Source organism: Aquarana catesbeiana, linkage group LG13 (assembly GCF_042186555.1).
Source record: "Aquarana catesbeiana isolate 2022-GZ linkage group LG13, ASM4218655v1, whole genome shotgun sequence".
Taxonomy (NCBI): domain Eukaryota; kingdom Metazoa; phylum Chordata; class Amphibia; order Anura; family Ranidae; genus Aquarana; species Aquarana catesbeiana.
The window spans coordinates 39,834,215-39,855,574 of record NC_133336.1 but is presented as its reverse complement, the minus strand read 5'-3'; the positions used below and the strand labels follow the sequence as shown (position 1 = coordinate 39,855,574).

Below are 21,360 nucleotides of genomic sequence, written 5' to 3'. Positions count from 1 at the left end.
TTTGTATGTTGTGGTTAGTATTTTGAATTTCATTTGCTGGGTGATTGGGAGCCAGTGTAGGGATTGGAGCAGAGGGTTGGCATCAGAAAACAAACAAAACAGGAAATACAATTAACCTTTATTGGACTTCAAAATAATCGCCATCCCTCACAACACACTTTTGGCAACGTTCATAAAGCTTCAGGAAACTGTCGGCAAAGGCCTCTTTAGGAATCGATCTCAGAACCGCTGGCACACATTCTTAGATTGCTGCCACATCCACGATCAACATTGTGTTGATCTTGAACTTATGCAGGGGACTCTTTTTGGTTGCGGGGAAGATGGCAAACGGCATTCAATTGACTTCCGCTTGGATTCCGGATCGAACTGGTAACACTAGGTCTCATCCCCTGTGACGATGGTTCGCAGAAAGGATGGATCCTGGTCACACATGGTAATGAAATCTTCCGAGGTTTCCATCCGTTTTGCTTTCAGTTTGTCTGTCAGCTTGTGCGGCACAAACCGGGAACAGATCTTCCACTCACCAAAATCTTTGTGTCCTTGCTAATGCCCAATTCCTCCGCCATCAGTCGTAGAGTCAGTCGCCCATCTCATGCCAGCATTGGTCGCACTCACTTGATCATGTCTGGGGTTCTGTTTTCGATGGCCGACTTGAATGTGGCTCATCCTCAGTCGTTTGAATCCGTCGTAAACACATTTTCTGCTCACGGCTCCCGTCCCGTACACTTGCACCAACATTACATGCATCTCTGTCGCCGTTTTCCCCCAATTTGTAGCAGAACTTGATGTTTACTCGTTTCTCCATTTCACATTGGCAGGTTTATCCTGACAATCACGTATACTCCATGCTAGGCGGAGCTTCTCGACTGGTCTCTGGACAGCCACGTGCATGCGCACGCACCTGGCCCATGTTGCCATTGAGATATTGGACCATTCACCAACCTTTTTAGAAACACCTCATATTCAAGAGATTTCCCTTAACTTCCTGTCCTGCAGACAAAACAGAAGGTGAGAGGATATACACTGTATTGCCAAAAGTATTGGGACACCTGCCTTTACACGTACATCAACTTTAAAGGTGTCTTAGTCTGCAAGACCTTGCTTTGTGCACTGGTGCGCAGTCATGTTTGAACAGGAAGGGGCCATCCCCAAACTGTTCCCACAAAGTTGGAAGCATGAAATTGTCCAAAATGTTTTGGTAAGCTGACGCCTTAAAGTGATTGTAAACCTTTGCGTTTTTTTTTTTTTTTAAATAACAAACAAGTCATACTTACCTCCACTGTGCAGCTCGTCTTCTGGGGCCATCAGCGGCTCCTTCTCGCATCAGATAACCCCTTAGAGGAAGCACTCTCCCGGGGGGTTACCGTGCGGGTGCGCTCCCGAGTCCAGCATTTCCGTCCATAGACACGAATGCCGGATTTGACCCCGCCCCCCCCAGGTCATTGGACTTGATTGACAGCAGCAGGAGCCAATGGCTGCACTGCTATCAATCTATCCAATCAAGAGGCGGGACCCCGTGCAGAGAGGGAGAGCGCGTCTCCACCGAGGGAATTATGGGACTCAGGGGCCGGTCACTGCCAGAAGTTTTTTCACCTTAATGTATAGGATGCATTGAGGTGAAAAAACACAAACCTTTACAACCCCTTTAAGTTTTCTATTCACTGGAACTAAGAGGCCAACCCCAACCCCTGAAAAACAACCTCACATCATAATCCACCAAATGATTTGGACCAGTGCACTTTGTGGGAACAGTTTGGGGATGGCCCCTTCCTGTTCCAACATGACTGAGCACCACTGTACAAAGCAAGGTCCATAAAGACATGGATGAGCGAGTTTGGGGTGGAGGAACTTGACTGGCCTGCACAGAGTCCTGACCTCAACCAGATAGAACACCTTTGGGATGAATTAGAGCGGAGACTGCGAGCCAGGCCTTCTCGTCCAACATCAGTGCCCAACCTCACAAATGTGCTTCTGGAAGAATGGTCAAATGTGCCCATAGATACACTCCTAAACCTTGTGGACATCCTTCCCACAAGAGTTGAAGCTGTTATAGCTGACAAGGGTGGGCCAACACAGTATTGAACCCTACGGACTAAGACTAGGATGCCATTAAAGTTCATGTGTGTGTAAAGGCAGGTGTCCCAATACTTTTGACAATATAGTGTAGCTTTCCATAGTGAGGACATTTCAGCTTTTCATCTCCAGGACAAGAAAAGATGATCCCCAGCGCCAACACATACAGCAACATGAACCTAAGAAAAGGTATTAAAACCTTACTACTCAATCCAAAACTATAAAAAAAAAAGTTTCACTTTTAAAAAACATTTTAAGAGACGCAGGACAAAAGATAACTTACGAGTGACACTTTTACAGCCGAAGGGGGGAGGCACAATTACTTCAAGAAATGTTGGGTGGGTAGACACATACGCCACCTTATAACTGTAAGCAACGTGACAGTTGTGCAAAGTATCTAAACAATGCTTTCTAATGAAGCTCACTGCAGTCTCATCCACACACATTATGAACGGTGGGGTTGTACATCACAGAATTACATGGCAAGGGGCTAAAATCCCACACTGAAGGACTGTGAAAAGCCCAAGTGGAAAGTGTACAATTCGGAGTATAATTAAAGCATACTATTAGACAGGTTCATTCGGTTGGTAAGCAGGCTGGTTGGTGAGTTGAGCTGGGAATTATCTCTGGTTTTGTCTTGCACGAGTTGCCCTTCCATTGCTCCTTGCTGACAAGGCCAGTTATAGATGGGGGCAGGGGGCCATTTGTTTGTTACCGATGTATATATTGGTGAGGGGACACCCTGGACACCTTTGCTGCCATTGTGCTGGGTGTCCAGTGCACCCCTGTGCCCTTAAGGAGGGTTGGGCTACCTCCAGGCCCACCTGCCCCTTATCTTCATTAGAATGCATGTGCTCCCACTGTGGAGACACTCATACATTTAGTAACTGCCAGCAATACACAGTAGCTTAGGCATGCATTTGCAAATGTGAGCTAGACCCGTTTTTAACGCATACTGTTAGACAGGTTAATTCGGTTGGTAAGCAGGCTGGTCGGTGAGTTGAGCCGGGAATTTTCTCTGGTTTTGTCTAATAATTAATTAAAGTGATACTAAAGGATCGTTTTTTATTTTTTTTAAATAAACAAACATATCATACTTACCTCCACTGTGCAGCTCGTTTTGCACAGAGTGGCCCCGAACATCCATTTCTGGGGTCCCTCGGCGGCTCCTCCTCACATTAGATAACCCCCCCTGGAGAAGCGCTCTCCTCGGGCGTTACCTTGCGGGCGTGCTACTGAGTCCAGCATTCGACGTCCATAGAGGCTAATGCAGGACTCGGCCCCGCCCCGGGTCATTGGATTTGATTAACAGCAGCAGGAGCCAATGGCTGCGCTGCTATCAATCTATCCAATCAAGAGCTGGGAACCCGCAGAGGGAGGGACGGCGGGGACGCGCCGACAGAAATTCGGGGCTCAGGTAAGTAAAACGGGAGGGGGGGGGGGGGGGGGGGGCAGTGACTGCAAGGTGTTTTTTCACCTTAATGCATAGGATGCATTAAGGTGAAAAAACAAGTACCTTTACAACCCCTTTAAAGAAAACTGCCAGGATAGAGATATGGGAACTGCCATTGCAGACAGTGTTTCTGTTAAGTCATCTTGTAATGAAGGAGTATTGTACTTCTAAAGCCAAGGAATTAAAAGAGGACCTGACGTGGCACATTACCTGATTGTGATGCACCCACCAGGCACTGGTAATAACTCGGGCATCCCAAGCAGCACTATAGCAAACGGCCATGGTGCCAGCCTCCGTGAGGGTACGAGGTGGTATTGGATCACCTAGAAGAGAAGGATGAAGAAAGGAAGTAAAAGTATTCTTACTGGTACATACTTAGAACCCCCAAACATTATATATATATTTTTTAGCAGAGACCCTAGAGAATAAAATGGCGATCGTTGCAAAATTTTATGTCACACTGCATTTGCACAGTGATCTTTCAAACACAAAAGTTACGCCAATTTTTTGTATAATGTGAAAGATGATGTTACGCCAAGTAAATAGATACCTAACATGTCATGCTTCAAAATTGTGCGAGCTTGCAGAATGGCGACAAACTACGGTACCTAAACATCTTCATAGGGAACACTTTAAAATTTGAACAGGTTACCTGTTTAGAGTTACATATGCGGGCGCGACTTACAAATGCGCTGGCTTCTGAGCGCAAGCACAGAGGTATGGGGCACTTTAATATTTTTCATTTTCTGATTTTTACACTGTCTCTTTATTTAAAAAAAAAATGTGTTGATCACTTTTATTCCTATTACAAGAAATGTAAACATCCCTTGTAATAGAAATAAGCATGACAGGTTCTGTTTATTGAGAGATCTAGGGGTCAAAAAGACCCCAGATCTCTCACTTACCTTTAAAAGCAAAAAATCATTTGTTTAAGCTCGAGAACTAGAAGTGACATTCGAGGTTGCTCCGGTCCTCCAAGGGCATAGAGCCGAATGGGGGCCATCTTGCCCTCACTCGACTTCCTTCCCAGCGAATGGCCGCATCAGATCGCTTTTGGGTTTACGACCAGCAAGTGGCAGGAGGGCACCTCTCCCGCAGCCTTTAAAAGCGATCCTGTGGTGAATCTTCCCGTGGGACCACTTTTATCCGACGCCTGGTCACCCACAGTAAAAAACTATACTGGGCTTATGGCAGCTAGCTGCTCTCATAACACTGGTATTTCATGTCAAAGTAATGACGTTTATTTACTGTGGTCGGCAAGTAAATGTATTAAGTCAGTCAGATCAGCAATGCAACACATTCAATGCAGTCAGTGGTAGTTTCCTTTCAGGACTGTCCTCTTATTGCCCAGGGAAACAATACTGGAACTGTGTTTGCCTCTATAACAGTTTAGTGGGGGGGGGGGGGGGGGGGGCGAGAGTTGCTCATTGGTGTGTTGTAGTGCTGACATGTCGGGCTGCTGTACAGAGACAGCCACTAATTGTGCTGTCTCTTTTGTGAATTTGCACTTAGCTCCCAAGCAGAGGCGGTTCTAGGCTTCGTGAGGCCTTAGACATGAGGCCCTACTAATTCCCATAATGGGAAAAATAATTCAAGCGATAGACCCCTAGCAATTTCGCTCCTCCCAAACATCCCAAAAAACAAACATGCACATAGACTTATCTAAAGAAAAAAAAAAACTTTAATAATGTACACATAAAAGTCTGGTTCACACTCACTGATTGCTTGTTAGAGGTTAGTGCACATCATTACTGCTCACTGATTGGTTGCTAGAGGTTACTGCACAATAAAACCACTCAGTGATTGGTGAGTTAAAGACAGTTCGGGGACACCGACCGGGGGACATTGCCTCCCATTTCCACACACAACTTAGGCAAATTAGGCGATGGCCGTGAGGCCTTAGGCGACTGCCTAATTAGAGAGCTGCCTCTGCTCCCAAGTGCCATTGTGGATTAACAACACACAGCATTTTTTGTGGTGTCAGCCCTGGCTATTTTTCTCCTGCCAAAACTACTGTGACCCACAAACTCTCCCATCTCCGCAACAGAAAGGCTCATCATTCTGTAATCTCGAGATGAGAACTGGGAGAGCTGATTACGCTCCTTAAAATAACACAGGATAGGCACAGGATAGCTCTGATTTTTATGACAGGATCAATTTTTGTTTTGCACTCATTTAAAAGGGATAACAAAATGCTTTCATTGGTATTATTACCTGGCCAAATAGGAGCAAATAAGCAAATTATTATTATATAAGGGTTTATTATACACTTTAAAAGCATCTGGCCCATTTTATTTTGTAATTTTTTTATTTTCCTAAAAGTTGCAGTGTACAGTCAGGTAAACAAAAAGTGGAAAATGCAGTATTTATCAAATGACAATAACCAAGAGGGTCATCACACCATTTAGATCCATAAGCCAACAGGCAGGTAAGACATAGTATATATGATCTGGCATATTTTTAAGTTGGCTTCAAATTGTCTTTTTTATTTATTTTTTTTTTAAATAAAACCAGATTCAATTATGTTTTTTTTTTTAAATTCAGCCTTAATTAGCCCCTCCAGTAAAGAGATAGTTACCTGTAGGGTTCTTAATGACACAGCTGGTCGCTCCATGCAGGTCTGCGTGAACATAGATGTCCCCTGTTCATACAGAAGAAAACACAGTCACGTACAATTATTGTGTAATGCACCAAATTGCATGCTTTCAATGTATGTGGCAATCTCTATGGTCTCAATTTCCATTTTACCAGCTCATGTAGTTTGGACGGGGACAAAGTGGTTAAGCATTTATGAAGGACATCCACATTCACTTGTGCCATTAAATCGAACAGTATACAACCGAAGCTGGTAGTAATGGATACAGCTCCTTTAGAGTACAGAACATTACACTAATATGTACAAAGCCAGAATACAAGGATCATCTAACAAGGCACAAGTCTGTGGTATGGTCACATGACCTCAATCATGGTACGGGTCACATGGTTTCTACCGTACCAGCAGTGACTTTTGTGTCTTGCAGGCATTCCCAGTCTGGCGGCTGCTGTAGGGTGGCTTTGGGTGTTGTCCGGTGTGCGGGCTGTCCGCTGCTCCCTGCCGGTTGCATGGGGGAAAGAAAACACGGGGCGAGGCGGAGATCAAAGTTTACACTGTGCAAAGTCAACCTATTCAGCCCTTCCCGATGACTAAAACTGGTATAGTACTCTAGTATCAGGAGTGGATGTGTGATTAATTGCTGGCGATTGGAAGGCCTACATGGTGGTCCTAAGGGTTTTAGCATCCTTTGAGTTTTTCCTGTGTGAACTCTCTGGATTGAGAGTTTCATCTGATGTCTATTCAGCGAGGTTGACCTCTCTATAACGAGGGTCCACTCTGTCCGGTAGACATGTGCACTACCGAAAAATGTGTTGGTTTTCGTTTCATTTGTTTTTTTCGGAAATTCAAAAATTCTGAATTCGTAAATTTGGAATTCGAAAATTCGTAAATTTGAAGATAAGAAAGGAAAATCCGAAAATTAGAATCAACCAACTTACTAATAACTATAAAAATTATAGGTATTGGAATTTCCTTTCAAATGTGGCTGTGAGGGTAACGAATACAAATTTATCTGAAGTAACGAATTATCCAAAATAAAGAATGTCGCATCTAAACATAGAACGGAACAAAATAATAATACGTTTTTATTATTATTATTAATTTGTTAGGTTCCATTCGTTTAGATACGGCATTCGATATTTCGGATAATTCGGAACTTCAGATAAATTCGTATTTGTTATGTTCACTAACAGCCAGATTTGAAAGGAAATTCCAATACCTATAAATTAAATAGTTAGTAATAGTCAAGTTATTATTAGTTAGTAATTATTTCAGATATTCAAATTTTCTGATTTTTGTTTTTTTGAATCTTCTGATTTTCATTCTTAATTTTTGGATTTCCGAATTTCCGAACTTTGAATTTCCTAATTTTGAATTTCTGAATTTTCTCATTTTTAATTTCCGAATTTAGAATTTCTGAATATTCGGAAATTCAACAATTCGGATATTTCCGAATTTGTCTAAATTTGTTAAAAAACGAATTTCTAATTAAACGAATTGCACATGTCTACTGTGCAGTAAGGAGAACTACTCGATCACTGTGGTGGTGTGTGGTTCCATCTGTCACACTGAGGCTGGTGCTGGGACACCATCTCTTCCAGTTTTCTTCAAAAAGGACTTTTTCGCTGTCATACAGATTTATATTAAGCGATGCATGTTCTATATTTTATATATATATATAAATATATATATATATATATACACACACACACACACACTTACTTTATTTGTAATCAACAAATGTGATGCTGGTTGCTAATTTATATATTTTATGTTATTAGCAGAGATATTTTTTTATTTTGGATTCCCAGTGTGTGTTGCCAGATGGAGCAGATTACGGAGACCTGCACATGGGTAATGTAGACTGTACAAGTCTTGCCTGTTTAGGGCTTCTTTTCACCAAAAAGGTTCTCAGGAAGAAGAGTCAATACCAGCCCACAGTGATCTAAGCACAAGATGGCAGCATGTCTGTGAAGGTTCCCATTTATCCACGTCATGGAATAGCTAGTAGTAGTTATTGAGAATAAACTGGGCATAGTTCTGATGAGTGTAATGAACATCCCTGCAACCAGCAAGAGGAATATGAGGACATTGACCTTCCTGACACTCATCAGAATTGAAGAAGTGGTTTAGATGAGCAGAGATGTCAATATTACAGAACATTCCAAAAGAGCTACTACTGTAGCACTGACTCTGGAAAGAAGTAAAAGGAAAGACTTACTGTTAGACATGGGCCAAAGACCCCTCTGTTTGGTTTGCAGCAGAACCCCCGAACAGGGGAAAAGTTGTAACCAGAACAGCGAACTCCATTGCAGTCTATGGGAGCCGAACAGGAAAACCAAGTGTCCATTTTGAAGGCTTATATGCAAGCAATAGGCCATAAAAGGGGTATGGGGGTCCGGGTACTGCCCTGGGGGACATGTAGCAACACAAATAAATTTTTTTTTTAAACAATCTTTTTTTCAGGAGCAGTGATTTTAACCACTTCAGCCCCGGAAGGTTGTACCCCAATAATGACCAGGCAATTTTTTGCGATACGGCACTGCGTTACTTTAACAATTGTGCGGTTGTGCGACGCTGTACCCAAATAAAATTGATGTCCTTTTATTTTCCACAAATAGAGCTTTCTTTTGGTGGTATTTGATCACCTCTGCAGTTTTTATTTTTCGCGCTATAAACAAAAAAGGAATGACAATTTTGAAAAAAAATAAATGAATATTTTTTACTTTCTGCTACAAAACATTTCCAAATATTTAAAAAAAAAAATCTAAATTTCTTCATCATTTTAGGCCAATATGTATTCTGCTATAAATTTTTGGTTAAAAAATCCCAATAAGCGTATATTGATTGGTTATGAAAGTTATCGCGTCTACAAATTATAGGATAGATTTATGGCATTTTTATTTTATTTTTTTTTTACTAGTAATGATGACAATCAGCAAATTTTTAGTGGGACTGCGACATTGCGGCAGACAAAAGTGACAGTGCTGTCACTTCCGGTCTCCTAGACCATAGAGACGGCTGGTAACCTTCCGGTCCCCGGCCAGCTCTATGATAACCCAGCTGTACCACCGGGTTCCCTGATCTCATAGGAAAGCCCAGAGAAGAGCCGATAGTTGGCAGGAGGGGTGTATCCCCTCCCACTGATTGTAAAAGCAATCCAGTGGCTAATTAGCCGCTGGTATTACTTTTAGATAAAAAAGCATCGTCGGCTGAAAATAAAAATACATGGGTTTAAGGCATACAGCCGCAGCCATAAGCCCGGTATAAACATTGGAAGCCAATAACGTTCATGTACCTTATTTAATGTCAAGTGGTTAAACCAAACTAAAAACTAGACATGAGACGTACATCGATGTTTATTTCATCAGTAAACATTGATGAGATTTAATACAAGTCACTTACCAGGCCGCAAATACCTCTTGACAATCATCTCATTCTGTTGCTGATCTCGCCCAGCTATTATCAGGTAGTTCTCCGAGCTTATAAACCATAAAAACTTCTCAAACCTAAAGAAAGATCAAGGCAGTACTGGATAAAAATATGGAAATCTACTTCCAAAATAATAAAGCTGCCTACAGTAGATGGTAAAGATCAACTCGTGTCAGTCTTTAAAGAGTAACTCCACTTTCGTTAAGAGAAAAAAATTCCTCCTCCGGGTAATTTATATACATTGCAAAGATGTTAAATTTTGTTGCAGATTCCTATCTTTTATTATTATGAAGAAATAGCTGTTTGTTTGTCTGTGTCCACGTGGAGAGTGAATCTGTATGGCAATGATTTTATATTTATAAATCAGCTCCTAAACATGCAGGGTTCCAGAGAGGAAACTGGCAGGGTCTGCATGCATTTAGACATGATTTTCTTTGGGTAGTATCTCACAAAAAATGAAACTTTTGTTGCAGGGGATGCCAAAAATCTGACTTGTATCTTAGTGCAGACTTCTGGGAAAATCATTAAGCTAATCACACAAGCGGGGAAACTACATTTGCATCTGTGTACAGAACACCTCCAGGTTGCCATATTGCATTTTACAGAAAACTACAGCTCTGCAGATTGAAAAAGGAAAGGTAGTTTTTAATCGCATTCAATTATAATATGTGTGTCACAACTGAATATGCTATATTTTTTTTTTTTTGTATTTGCTTTTTTTTTTCCCTCAAGAAAGTAGAGTTACCCTTTAACCTGGTGTCTAACCTGTTGACATTCATCAATTATTTTGCAGCCCTCAAATCCCCCGATTTCCTTACCAAGGTGTTTAAGCCTGTGACAGAAACATATCCATTAGACTGGCTTCTAGTAGTCTGGTTTATTTATGTTTACACTATCTTACTTTTTCAAGTGCTATCCATCTCTTTTCTCTGTTTATGTTTTATTATAGATCTCGCTGCAAGAAATATCACATGTGCCAACTTTAAGATGCCTGTAGGGATCTCAAATGTTGAAGCATTGATTTTTTATGGGGGTGTAAGAGCAATGACCTTTAACAGTCTTGTGGAACATGCCCCTAGTCTCCAACTGTAATAGCATGTCTGCAGTCTCCGACCATCTCTATTATCAGGTCTGCAGTCTCCGACCATCTCTATTATCAGGTCTGCAGTCTCCGACCATCTCTATTATCAGGTCTGCAGTCTCCGACCATCTCTATCATCAGGTCTGCAGTCTCCGACCATCTCTATCATCAGGTCTGCAGTCTCCGACCATCTCTATCATCAGGTCTGCAGTCTCCGACCATCTCTATCATCAGGTCTGCAGTCTCCGACCATCTCTATCATCAGGTCTGCAGTCTCCGACCATCTCTATTATCAGGTCTGCAGTCTCCGACCATCTCTATTATCAGGTCTGCAGTCTCCGACCATCTCTATTATCAGGTCTGCAGTCTCCGACCATCTCTATTATCAGGTCTGCAGTCTCCGACCATCTCTATTATCAGGTCTGCAGTCTCCGACCATCTCTATTATCAGGTCTGCAGTCTCCGACCATCTCTATTATCAGGTCTGCAGTCTCCGACCATCTCTATTATCAGGTCTGCAGTCTCCGACCATCTCTATTATCAGGTCTGCAGTCTCCGACCATCTCTATTATCAGGTCTGCAGTCTCCAACCATCTCTTGTAGCATTCCTGCAGTCCGACAGCTTATAGTGCCTTGAAAAAGTATTCATACCCCTCGACAATTTTCCACATTTTGTCATGTTACAACCAAGAATGTAAATGTATTTTATTGGGGTTTTATATGATAGACCAACACAAAGTGGCAGCACATAAATTGTGAAGTGGAAGGAAAATGATAAATGGTTTTTAAAATTATTTATAAATAAATATGTGAAAAGTGTGGCGTGCATTTGTATTCAGCCCCCTTTACTCTGATACCCCTAACTAAAATCTAGTGGAACCAATTGCCTTCAGACTTCACCTAATTAGTAAATAGAGTCCACCTGTGTGTAATTTAAATTCAGTATCAACACAGCTGTTCTGTGAAGCCTTCAGAGGTTTGTTAGAGAACCTTAGTAAACAAACGGCATCATAAAGGGCAAGGAACACACCAGACAAGTTAAAGCAGGGTTAGGTTATAAAAAAAAATATCCCAAGCTTTGAACATCACACGGATCACTGTTCAATCCATCATTCGAAAATGGAAAGAGTATGGCACAACTGCAAACCTACCAAGACATGGCTGTCCACCTAAACGGACAGGCCGGGCAAAGAGATCATTAAATCAGAGAAACAGCCAAGAGGCCCATGGTAACTCTGGAGGAGCTGCAGAGATCCACAGCTCAGGTGGGAGAATCTGTCCAAAGGACAACTATAAGTCGTGCACTCCACAAACCTGTCCTTTACGGAAGAGTGGCAAGAAGAAAGCCATTGTTGAAAGAAATCCATAAGAAGTCCAGTTTGCAAGAAGCCAGGTGGGGGACACAGCAAACATGTGGAAGAAGGTGTTCTGGTAAGATGAGACCGAATTTTACCTTTTTAGCCTAAAAGCAAAACACTATGTGTGGTGGAAAACTAACACTGCACATCACCCTGAACACACCATCCCCACCGTGAAACAATGGTGGTGGCAGAATCATGTTGTGGGGATGTTTTTCTTCAGCAGGGAAAGGGAAGCTCATCAGAGTTGATGAAAAGATGGATGGAGCCAAACACAGGGCAATCTTAAAAGAAAACCTGTTAGAGTCTGCAAAAGACTTGAGACTGGGGCGGAGATTCACCTTCCAGCAGGACAACAACCCTAAACATACAGCCAGAGCTACAATGGAATGGTTTAGAACAAAGCATATTCATGTGTTAGAATGGCCCAGTCAAAAGTCCAGACCTGAATCCAATTGAGAATCTGTGGCAAGACTTGAAAATTGCTGTTCACAGACGCTCTCCATCCAATCTGACAGAGCTTAAGCTATTTTGCCAAGAAGAATGGGCAAAAATGTCACTCTAGATGTGCAAAGCTGGTAGAGACATCCCAAAAAGACTTGCAGCTGTAATTGTAGTGAAAGGAGGTTCTACAAAAGTAGTAACTCAGGGGGGCTGAATACAAAAGCACACCACACTTTTCACATATTTATTTATAAAAAAATGTTTTAAACCATTTATCATTTTCCTTCCACTTCACAATTATGTGCCACTTTGTGCTGGTCTATCACATAAAATCCCAATAAAATAAATTTTTGGTTGTAACATGACAAAATGTGGAATATTTCAAGGGGTGTGAATACTTTTTCAAGGCACTGAACATTCACTGAATACTTTGACAGTGTTAGGGGCCGCCCTTGAGGCCCTCTAAGCCAAGTGAACTGATCACCACTGCTTCAAAGTGTTATAATAGTGTGGTCTTATCTTTCATGGATACTGTAGATGCCTGTCCTGTATCCTTTTCGTTGAGGCTGCAAGATCCCCATAGAGGTTGTGCTATCTACTGATGCAGCTCAGTGCTGACAGCTGACAGTTTCTTCAGGCTACCAGGGAAGGTAAAACTGCTACTTAAAGCGTTTGTTAACCCCCAAAAAAAAAAAAATGGATCCTTTTCCCTTAACCACTTCAATACCAAGGACGTCATATGACGTCCTTGGCTTTGAGCAGGTATATCTGAATGATGCCTGTAGTTACAGATATCATTCAGATATTGCCAGTTTCAGCCGGCGAATCTCTACACCATAGGAACGATCATAGCGGTCGTTCCGCCGCTTGATCGTTCCTATGGGAGGCGAGAGGGGACGTCCCCCCCCTCCCCCCGGTGCCTGCTCCGACTCACCGTTGCGATCGGTGAGGCGGAGAGTAGATCCGCCGGCGCCGGATGTAGATCATAGAGAATTCCGGCGGACCAGATGGTCCCCGGAGTCTCTATGATCGTCGGAGGCCGGGCGCGATGTTATGACGTCACGCCCGGCCTCCTCTCCATTCAAAAAAACGGCGCCGCTTCGGCTTGCAAGCGGCGATCGTTTTATTTATTTTTTTTATTTCAGGCTTCCCAGCCTAGTGGTGAGATATGGGGTCTTATTGACCCCATATCTCACTATTAAGAGGACCTGTCATGTCATATTGCTATTACAAGGGATGTTTACATCCCTTGTAATAGGAATAAAAGTGATCAATTTTTTTTTTTTTCAAAAAAGTGTCAAAATTAAAAAAAAAAAAAAAAAATTTTTAAAGCGCCGCTCTCCCCGTGTGCTCGCACGCAGAAGCGAACGCATACGTAAGTCCCGCCCACATATGAAAACGGTGTTCAAACCATACATGTGAGGTATCGCCACGAACGTTGGAGCGAGAGCAATAATTTTGGCCCTAGACCTCCTCTGTAACTCAAAACATGTAACCAGTAAAAAAATTTCAAGCGTCGCCTATGGGGATTTTTAAATACCGAACATTGGCGCCATTCCACGTGCGTGTGCAATTTTGAAGCGTGACATGTTAGGTATCTATTTACTCGGCGTAACTTCATCTTTCACAAAATGCAAAAACATTGGGCTAACTTTACTGTTTTGTTTTTTTTTTTTTTAAACACAAAACAGTTTTTTTCCCAAAAAAAAAACGCGTTCGAAAAATTCCTGCGCAAATACTGTGTGAGATAAAAAGTTGCAACAACCGCCATTGTATTCTCTAGGGTCTTTGCTAAAAAAACATATATAATGTTTGGGGGTTCTATGTAATTTTCTAGCAAAAAAATGATGATTTTTACATGTAGGAGCAAAGTGTCAGAATTGGCCTGGTATTGAAGCGGTTAAAGCATGTTATACAGCACAGTGCTTGTGCTGTGTCATTTGGCCCCCTTAACATTGTAATACCTGGCTGATCCTGCCAGTTTCTACCCTCTCCCTTATATGCTGACCACGATATATATCAGAGCTGCTGAGCCCCAACACCGCGGTCAGCGTACATGCTGTCTCCCTCTCTGTCCTCCCCTCCCTGCCTGTTAGCTCTCACTAGCGCTGCTCTGCTCCTCTCCCTGCTGCTTCAAAAATATCTGACACTTATATCATCCCCTCTGTCAGATAAAAGGCTATATCCTAGTGCCTGTGCTCTATAAAAAAAAAAAAAAAAAAAAAAAGAAGATTTCTACCTGTTTTAACAGCATCCCCCAGCGATCACATGACTCCAGGCTCTCTGCTCCTTGCTGCCCCAGCTGACGTCAGCAGGGGAATCTCAGTCCCGCCTGCTGGAGCTATCAGACGGGGGAGCAGAGAGCCTGGAGTCACATGATCGCTGGAAGAGGCTGTTAAAACAGGTAGAGATATGCTTTTTTTTTTTGTAAAGCACAGGCACCAAGATACAGCTTTTTTATCTGACAGAGGGAATTATATAAAGATGAGATAGTGGCTTAACAACCACATTAACAGTCTTTGCCACTTCGGTTTTGGTAAGGAAAAAAAAATCTAGATCTACCAAATATAATACAAAGACTTTTGTGAACTTTGTTGAACTCTAGTTGCTTGTTTTGCTATGTCCTCTCCTCCCCTTTAGCAAATTCCTAAATGGAAAGGTGTTTACAGTGATCTGTCTATGGGTCTCACAGATGACTGAACCTGGAACAGGTGCAATCGAGTTACTACCTCCTGTGTAATTCCTGGTCAGCCTCAAAGGCACTCAGCCTGGGAAGTGTCTGCAAACCTCCAATACAGTCCATGTGAAAAGGAGAAGGCTGGTGCCATAAAAGTCAGCTAAAACATGATTTTCTTAATGCAGGTAAACAACAGTCAAATATCCAAAAATATCCAACGCGTTTCGGCCCCCAGGCCAGCCTTTCTCCTTTTCAGATTGTTGAACCTGCATCCAACCCTATTTGGCTTTGGCATAGCTACAAATAATAAAATCTGTTTACTCAAATTATACATATGAGGATAGGTTTTCTCCCACTGGGAGAACTACATGCTTTGTATTTCTGTTTATTCTAAAACTTGAATAAATATACTTAAATATAAAATCCCAATGTTTTACTGAAAAGATCTACAGTGTCTGCATCCCTTTAGTAGAGAACAAGCCTAAGGAGTATGTCAAAAATGTAAACTCTGACTGAATAGCAAAAAGAGGTAAGGCTGCACTATAACAATTTCAGAGTAGTCCAAATGTCCCTTTGTGACAAGGTTTAGTCACTCTTCTAAGCATGGCTGAGCCTCTGTTCTTTTATGAAGTGTAGCAGTAACATATGTTCTGAGCTCACCAGTACACCTTCCTGGCTTTCTGAATTGTGGTGACGGTCTGCACCTCCTTCAGTGTCTGTTTGGTTTTCTTTTCTGCAGACTTAAATGCCTGTAATAGATATAAAACATTTTAAAAGACCCTATCGCCAGACCATTTCCTTTAACAAAAATCTTCCCATAAGATTTAATGCGCATTTACTGTAATTTGTCAGCATACCAAAACATTTTGGACAATTTCATGCTCCCAACTTTGTGGGAACAGTCTGGGGATGGCCCCTTCCTGTTCCAACATGACTGAGCACCAGTGTACAAAACACGGTCCATAAAGACATGGATGAGCAAAATTGGGGTAGAGAAACTTGACTGGCCTGCACAGAGTCCTGACCTCAACCCAACAGAACACCTTTGGGATGAATTAGAGTGGAGACTGCGAGCCAGGCCTTCTCATTCTCATCAGTGCCAGACCTCACAAATTATCTTCTGGAAGAATGGTCAAACATTCCCATAGACACACTCCTAAACCTTGTGGACAGCCTTCCCAGAAGAGTTGAAGCTGTTATAGCTGTAAAGGATGGGCCAACTCAATACTGAACCCTACAGACAAAGACTGGGATGCCATTAGAGTTCATGTGCGTGTAAAGGCAGGCGTCCCAATACTGTTTACAATATAACGCATCTTTTACCTGTTAAAGCCTCCCTTAGGGAAAATGTTAAAGCCCTGAGACTGCTTGGGGGGCGCCACTATCTTGGATGTGGTGTCAGTAGCACATAGCATGACTTGTTGCGGTCACTCAAGCAATACAATAAAAGCATTCCTCATTCTGCAGTGACATAATGTTATGTGGGGAGGAGAGGGCAGAGGAACTGGACCAGAAATTTTGCATTCCTAGAAGGGGAGAGGACCATGATGTGCAAGGATGAAGATGATTGTATATGTTGCAGTATCGGTAACTTTCCAAAAGTACTCAAATTTTCCAGGATGTTTAAAGGCACAGCAGCGCCACCTGGTCATCCAATCCCCAGCACTTTGTGAAGGTGCAAGATGTTACCATAAATGTAATCCAGTGATCAGAAAGCAGGATAGGGTGGGATAGTCCTTGGATGGTGTCAAAGTTCTGGCAGGCTCTTAGGAGGTTAGACAGAGGGTGCCTGGGTATTGCCACTGTGCAACATAGCCTACAATTCTCCGGCTGTGCTTTGTGAATGGCAAAGCAGACTGAGGAAGGGTGTAGGCACAACCATAGAATTGGGGTCTATCGTAGACACAGTGTCGATGCAGTGGGGTGCTCCAGGATTCACCTTAAATGCTCAACACCACTCCCCCCCCCCCTCCTCCAAATCCACTTTATACCATTTATTTCTTTTTTCTTAAAACAGCTAATTAGACATGAAAAAATAGGATTTTTTAAAACAGCTTACCTGTAAAATCCTTTTCTTTCGAAGGACATCACGGGACACAGAGCCACAGTAATTACTGATGGGTTATATAGGTATCACTGGTGATTGGACACTGGCACACCCTATCAGGAAGTTCAACCCCCTATATAATCCCTCCCCCTTGCAGGGATACCTCAGTTTTGTAGCCAAGCAATATAAGTGTATTAGAAGAGGGGCGGGACCTCTGTGTCCCGTGATGTCCTTCGAAAGAAAAGGATTTTACAGGTAAGCTGTTTTAAAAAATCCTATTTTCTTTCTCGAACATCACGGGACATAGAGCCACAGTAATTACTGATGGGATGTCCCAGAGCAATGCTACCTGAGGGGGGGGAACCACGACCAAGTAGGGTGCAATCAGACCTGAGGACCCTGTACCGCTGCCTGCAGCACACTACGCCCAAAGGCGATATCCTCATGCCTTCTCACATCCACCTGATAGAATCTGGTGAATGTATGAACTGAAGACCAGGTTGCGGCCTTGCAGATTTGAGCCATAGAGGCCCGGTGATGCACTGCCCAAGAAGCACCAATAGCCCTTGTGGAATGTGCCTTGATCTGAAACGGAGGAATCTTCTGTTTCAAACCGTAAGCTTGAATGATCAACTGTCGAATCCATTTAGAAATGGTAGCTTTTGACGCTGCCTGTCCTCTATTGGGACCCTCTGGCAGCACAAACAAAACATCCGTCTTGCGGATCTGAGTAGTTGCCCCTAGATAGGCCTTAACTGCTCTTACTACATCCAACGAATGTAGAGATCTCTCTTCCGGAGAACAGGGATCTGGAAAAAAGGAAGGTAGAACAATGTCTTGGTTTAAATGAAAATCAGAAACCACCTTCGGTAAAAAACTAGGATGAGGGCGTAGTACCACTCTATCCTTTTGTATAAAATCAAATAAGGCTCCTTACAGGAAAGAGCTGCTAATTCTGATACTCTTCTAGCAGAAGAGATGGCCACCAGAAAAATTAATTTCCTTGTCAACAAGACCAAAGGAATCTGACTTATTGGTTCAAAAGGCTGTTTCTGTAACACAGCCAGGACCAAATTCAAGTCCCAGGGGTTTAGGGGCGCTTTAACCGGAGGATTAAGACGCATCACCCCCTGCATAAAGTTTCGGACCAAAGAATGCGAAGCAAGTGGCCGCTGAAATAATACTGATAAAGCAGAAACCTGGCCCTTGATGGTACTCAAGGCCAGCTTCATCTCTAATCCCATCTGTAGAAAATCAAGGATTCTACCTATGACATATTTCCTGGGATGCCAACCTCTGGATTCACACCAGGTTATATAAGCCTTCCAGACTCTATGATAAATCATCCTGGAAGCTGGCTTCCTTGCATTAATCAAGGTAGATATGACAGGACCTGAGAGCCCACGACTCTTCAGAACGTGGGTCTCAATAGCCAAACCGTCAAATTTAGCGTTTGTAAGGCAGGATGGAACACTGGACCTTGAGATAACAGGTCTGGGCGTACCGGTAGGGTCCACGGGGAACCCACCGTCATCCTTACTATTTCTGCATACCAAGTCCTTCTGGGCCAAGCGGGGGCCACCAGAAGTACCGACTTCCTTTCCTGCCTGATCCTGCGAAGGAGTCGTGGTAGTAGCAGAATAGGCGGGAATGCGTAAATCAGTGAGAACCGATGCCACGGAATCACCAACGCATCCGTCCCGCATGCAAGAGGATCTTTTGTCCTTGCCACAAATCTGTCTATCTTTTTGTTGAATCGGGATGCAAAGAGATCTACATCTGGAATCCCCCATCTTTGGCATATGGCCCAAAAGACGTCAGGATGCAGAGACCATTCCCCTGGAAGTAACTGCTGGCGACTTAGATAGTCCGCCTGCCAATTTTCTATTCCCGGGATGAAAACTGCCGATATGCATGGCACATGCATCTCTGCCCAGACTAAGATCTGGTTCACCTCTTTTTGAGCAGCTCGGCTCCGGGTGCCTCCCTGATGATTGACATAAGCCACTGCTGTGGCACTGTCGGACTGGATCCTGACCGGACAACCCTGTAGCCTGATAGTCCAGGCTTTTAGAGCTAGATGTATCGCCCGGATCTCCAGAATGTTGATGAGTAAGGTCCTCTCTGTCTTGGACCATACCCCTTGGACCGCAGCCTGTTCCAGAACTGCTCCCCAACCTGACAGACTGGCATCTGTTGTTACCACCGTCCAGGTAACCGGTAGAAAGGATTTCCCCTTCTGCAGGTTTTCGGGTATGAGCCACCAATTGAGGCTCTGACGCACCGCATGCGACAGGTGCATCGGAAAGTCTAATGCCTGAACCTTCTTGTTCCAGGTCGACAGAATACTGTGTTGCAGCATTCTTGAGTGAAACTGAGCATAAGGAACTGCTTCGAATGAAGACACCATCTTCCCTAGTAGCCTCATACAAAGGCGGACTGAGGGACCCTTCTTGGTCCTTACTGTCAGAATCAGCTCTCTCAAAGCAGTGATCTTTGCCTGGGGTAGAAATATCTTCTCCTGGCTTGTATCTATAATCAGACCTAAATACTCCAGTCTTCTTACTGGTTTTAGGAAAGACTTTTCTAAGTTGAGGATCCAACCCAGGTGTTCTAGATACCTGACCGTGGTCCTCAAGTTTCCCTTCAAAGAGGCTACCGACCGGTCTATCAAGAGCAGGTCGTCTAGGTATGCTATGACAGCTATACCCTGAGCCCTTAATCTGGCCAGAAGAGGAGCCAAGATCTTTGTGAACACTCGAGGTGCAGTGGCTATCCCGAAAGGCAGAGCCACAAACTGGAAATGGCGCCCTCCTACCTCGAAGCGCAGAAACTTCTGATGAGCAGGAAAAATGGGCACATGCAGATATGCATCTCTGATGTCTATTGATGCCAGAAATTCTCCTCCCTGCAGGGTGGGAACTACTGTTCGAATTGATTACATGCGGAAGGATTGAATCCTTAGGAATCAGTTCAGATCCCTTAAGTCCAGAATGGGCCTGACATCCCCATTTGGCTTTTGGACCGTAAAAAGGTTGGAATAGAAGCCCAATCCCTGGTCCTTTGCGGGAACTATCATAATGACCTCCTGCGACAAAAGTCGCTCTAACGCTAGAAGGAGCGACTGCTTCTTCTCTGGGTCTCTGGGAACATTTGATCTGAGGAACCGAGGAGAGGGGAATTCCTGAAACTCCAGCTTGTACCCTAAGGTTACCGTGGAGATTACCCATCTGTCCTGGAAGTCCTCCTGCCAGAGCTCTGAGAACTGTCGCAGTCTTCCCCCCACTCGAGTGAGCGGGGGCGCCCCCTCAGGCAGAGGTCTTAGTGTTTTGCCTAGTAGGCTTCTTTCCCCAGGACTTCTTTTGTCCCTGGGGTTGACTCTTGTCTCTGGACCCCGATGGAGGCGGCCGTCAAGACTGCCTGGAGGCTGAAGCCCCCGGCGCTGGGGAAAGAGTCCTTTTGAAAGAGGGACGCTTACTCTTCTTCTTGACAGGTAAGAGAGTGCTTTTCCCACAAGAGATTCTCTTGATATAGTTATCCAAGTCCTCTCCAAACAACCTTGCACCACGAAATGGAAACCCAGCCAGTAGCTTCTTACATGGTGCTTCGGCTGACCAATTTTTCAACCATAGGATTCTACGTATATGCACCAACCCCAGTGAAAGACGGGAGGTTTGCACGATAGAATCTCTAATGGCGTCAACCACAAAGCATAAGGCCGCTGGAAGGTTAGCAAACCCCTGGGCCTGCTGTTCAGGTAATACTTTGATGACCTGCTTAACATGGTCTCTTAAGTATTGACAGACTCCAATCGCTGCTACTGCAGGTTGGGCCACTGATCCTGCTAAGGAGAAAACATCCTTCAATAGGGATTCCATCCTTTTATCTACAGGTTCCCTGAGCATCTGAGCATTGTCTACAGGACAAGTCAGGCTATTATTTACGGAGGAAATGGCGGCATCAATAGCCGGTATTCCCCACATTTTAATAAACTTTTCTTCCATCAGATAAAGTGTTGAAAACTTTCTCGGCGGAAAAAAACGTTTGTCTGGGTGATCCCACTCAGAATAAATAAGCTTTTCAAGTAAAGTATGAACAGGAAAAGCATGTGCTGCTTGGAAAGGTTTCAGTGACCCCAAAGCAGAAGAGGATTCTTTAGCAGTTTCAGGTATGGGCAAATTAAATGTGGAGCGGACCAATCC

At 43.5% G+C, this 21,360-nt stretch overlaps 1 protein-coding gene across 2 annotated transcripts in view; it reads right to left on the bottom strand.

Annotated features, from left to right (window-relative positions):
* LOC141116841 (ribosome quality control complex subunit NEMF-like) overlaps positions 1-21,360 on the bottom strand; it is an 89,461-nt gene that overhangs the window by 29,347 nt on the left and 38,754 nt on the right. For both annotated transcript variants that reach the window (XM_073609307.1, XM_073609308.1), the window contains 4 exons: positions 15,772-15,860; positions 9,525-9,628; positions 6,105-6,167; positions 3,737-3,849 (listed from right to left, as the gene is read on the bottom strand). In XM_073609307.1, coding sequence (XP_073465408.1) covers positions 3,737-3,849; positions 6,105-6,167; positions 9,525-9,628; positions 15,772-15,860 — 369 coding nt within the window. The remainder of the gene's footprint in view (positions 1-3,736; positions 3,850-6,104; positions 6,168-9,524; positions 9,629-15,771; positions 15,861-21,360) is intronic.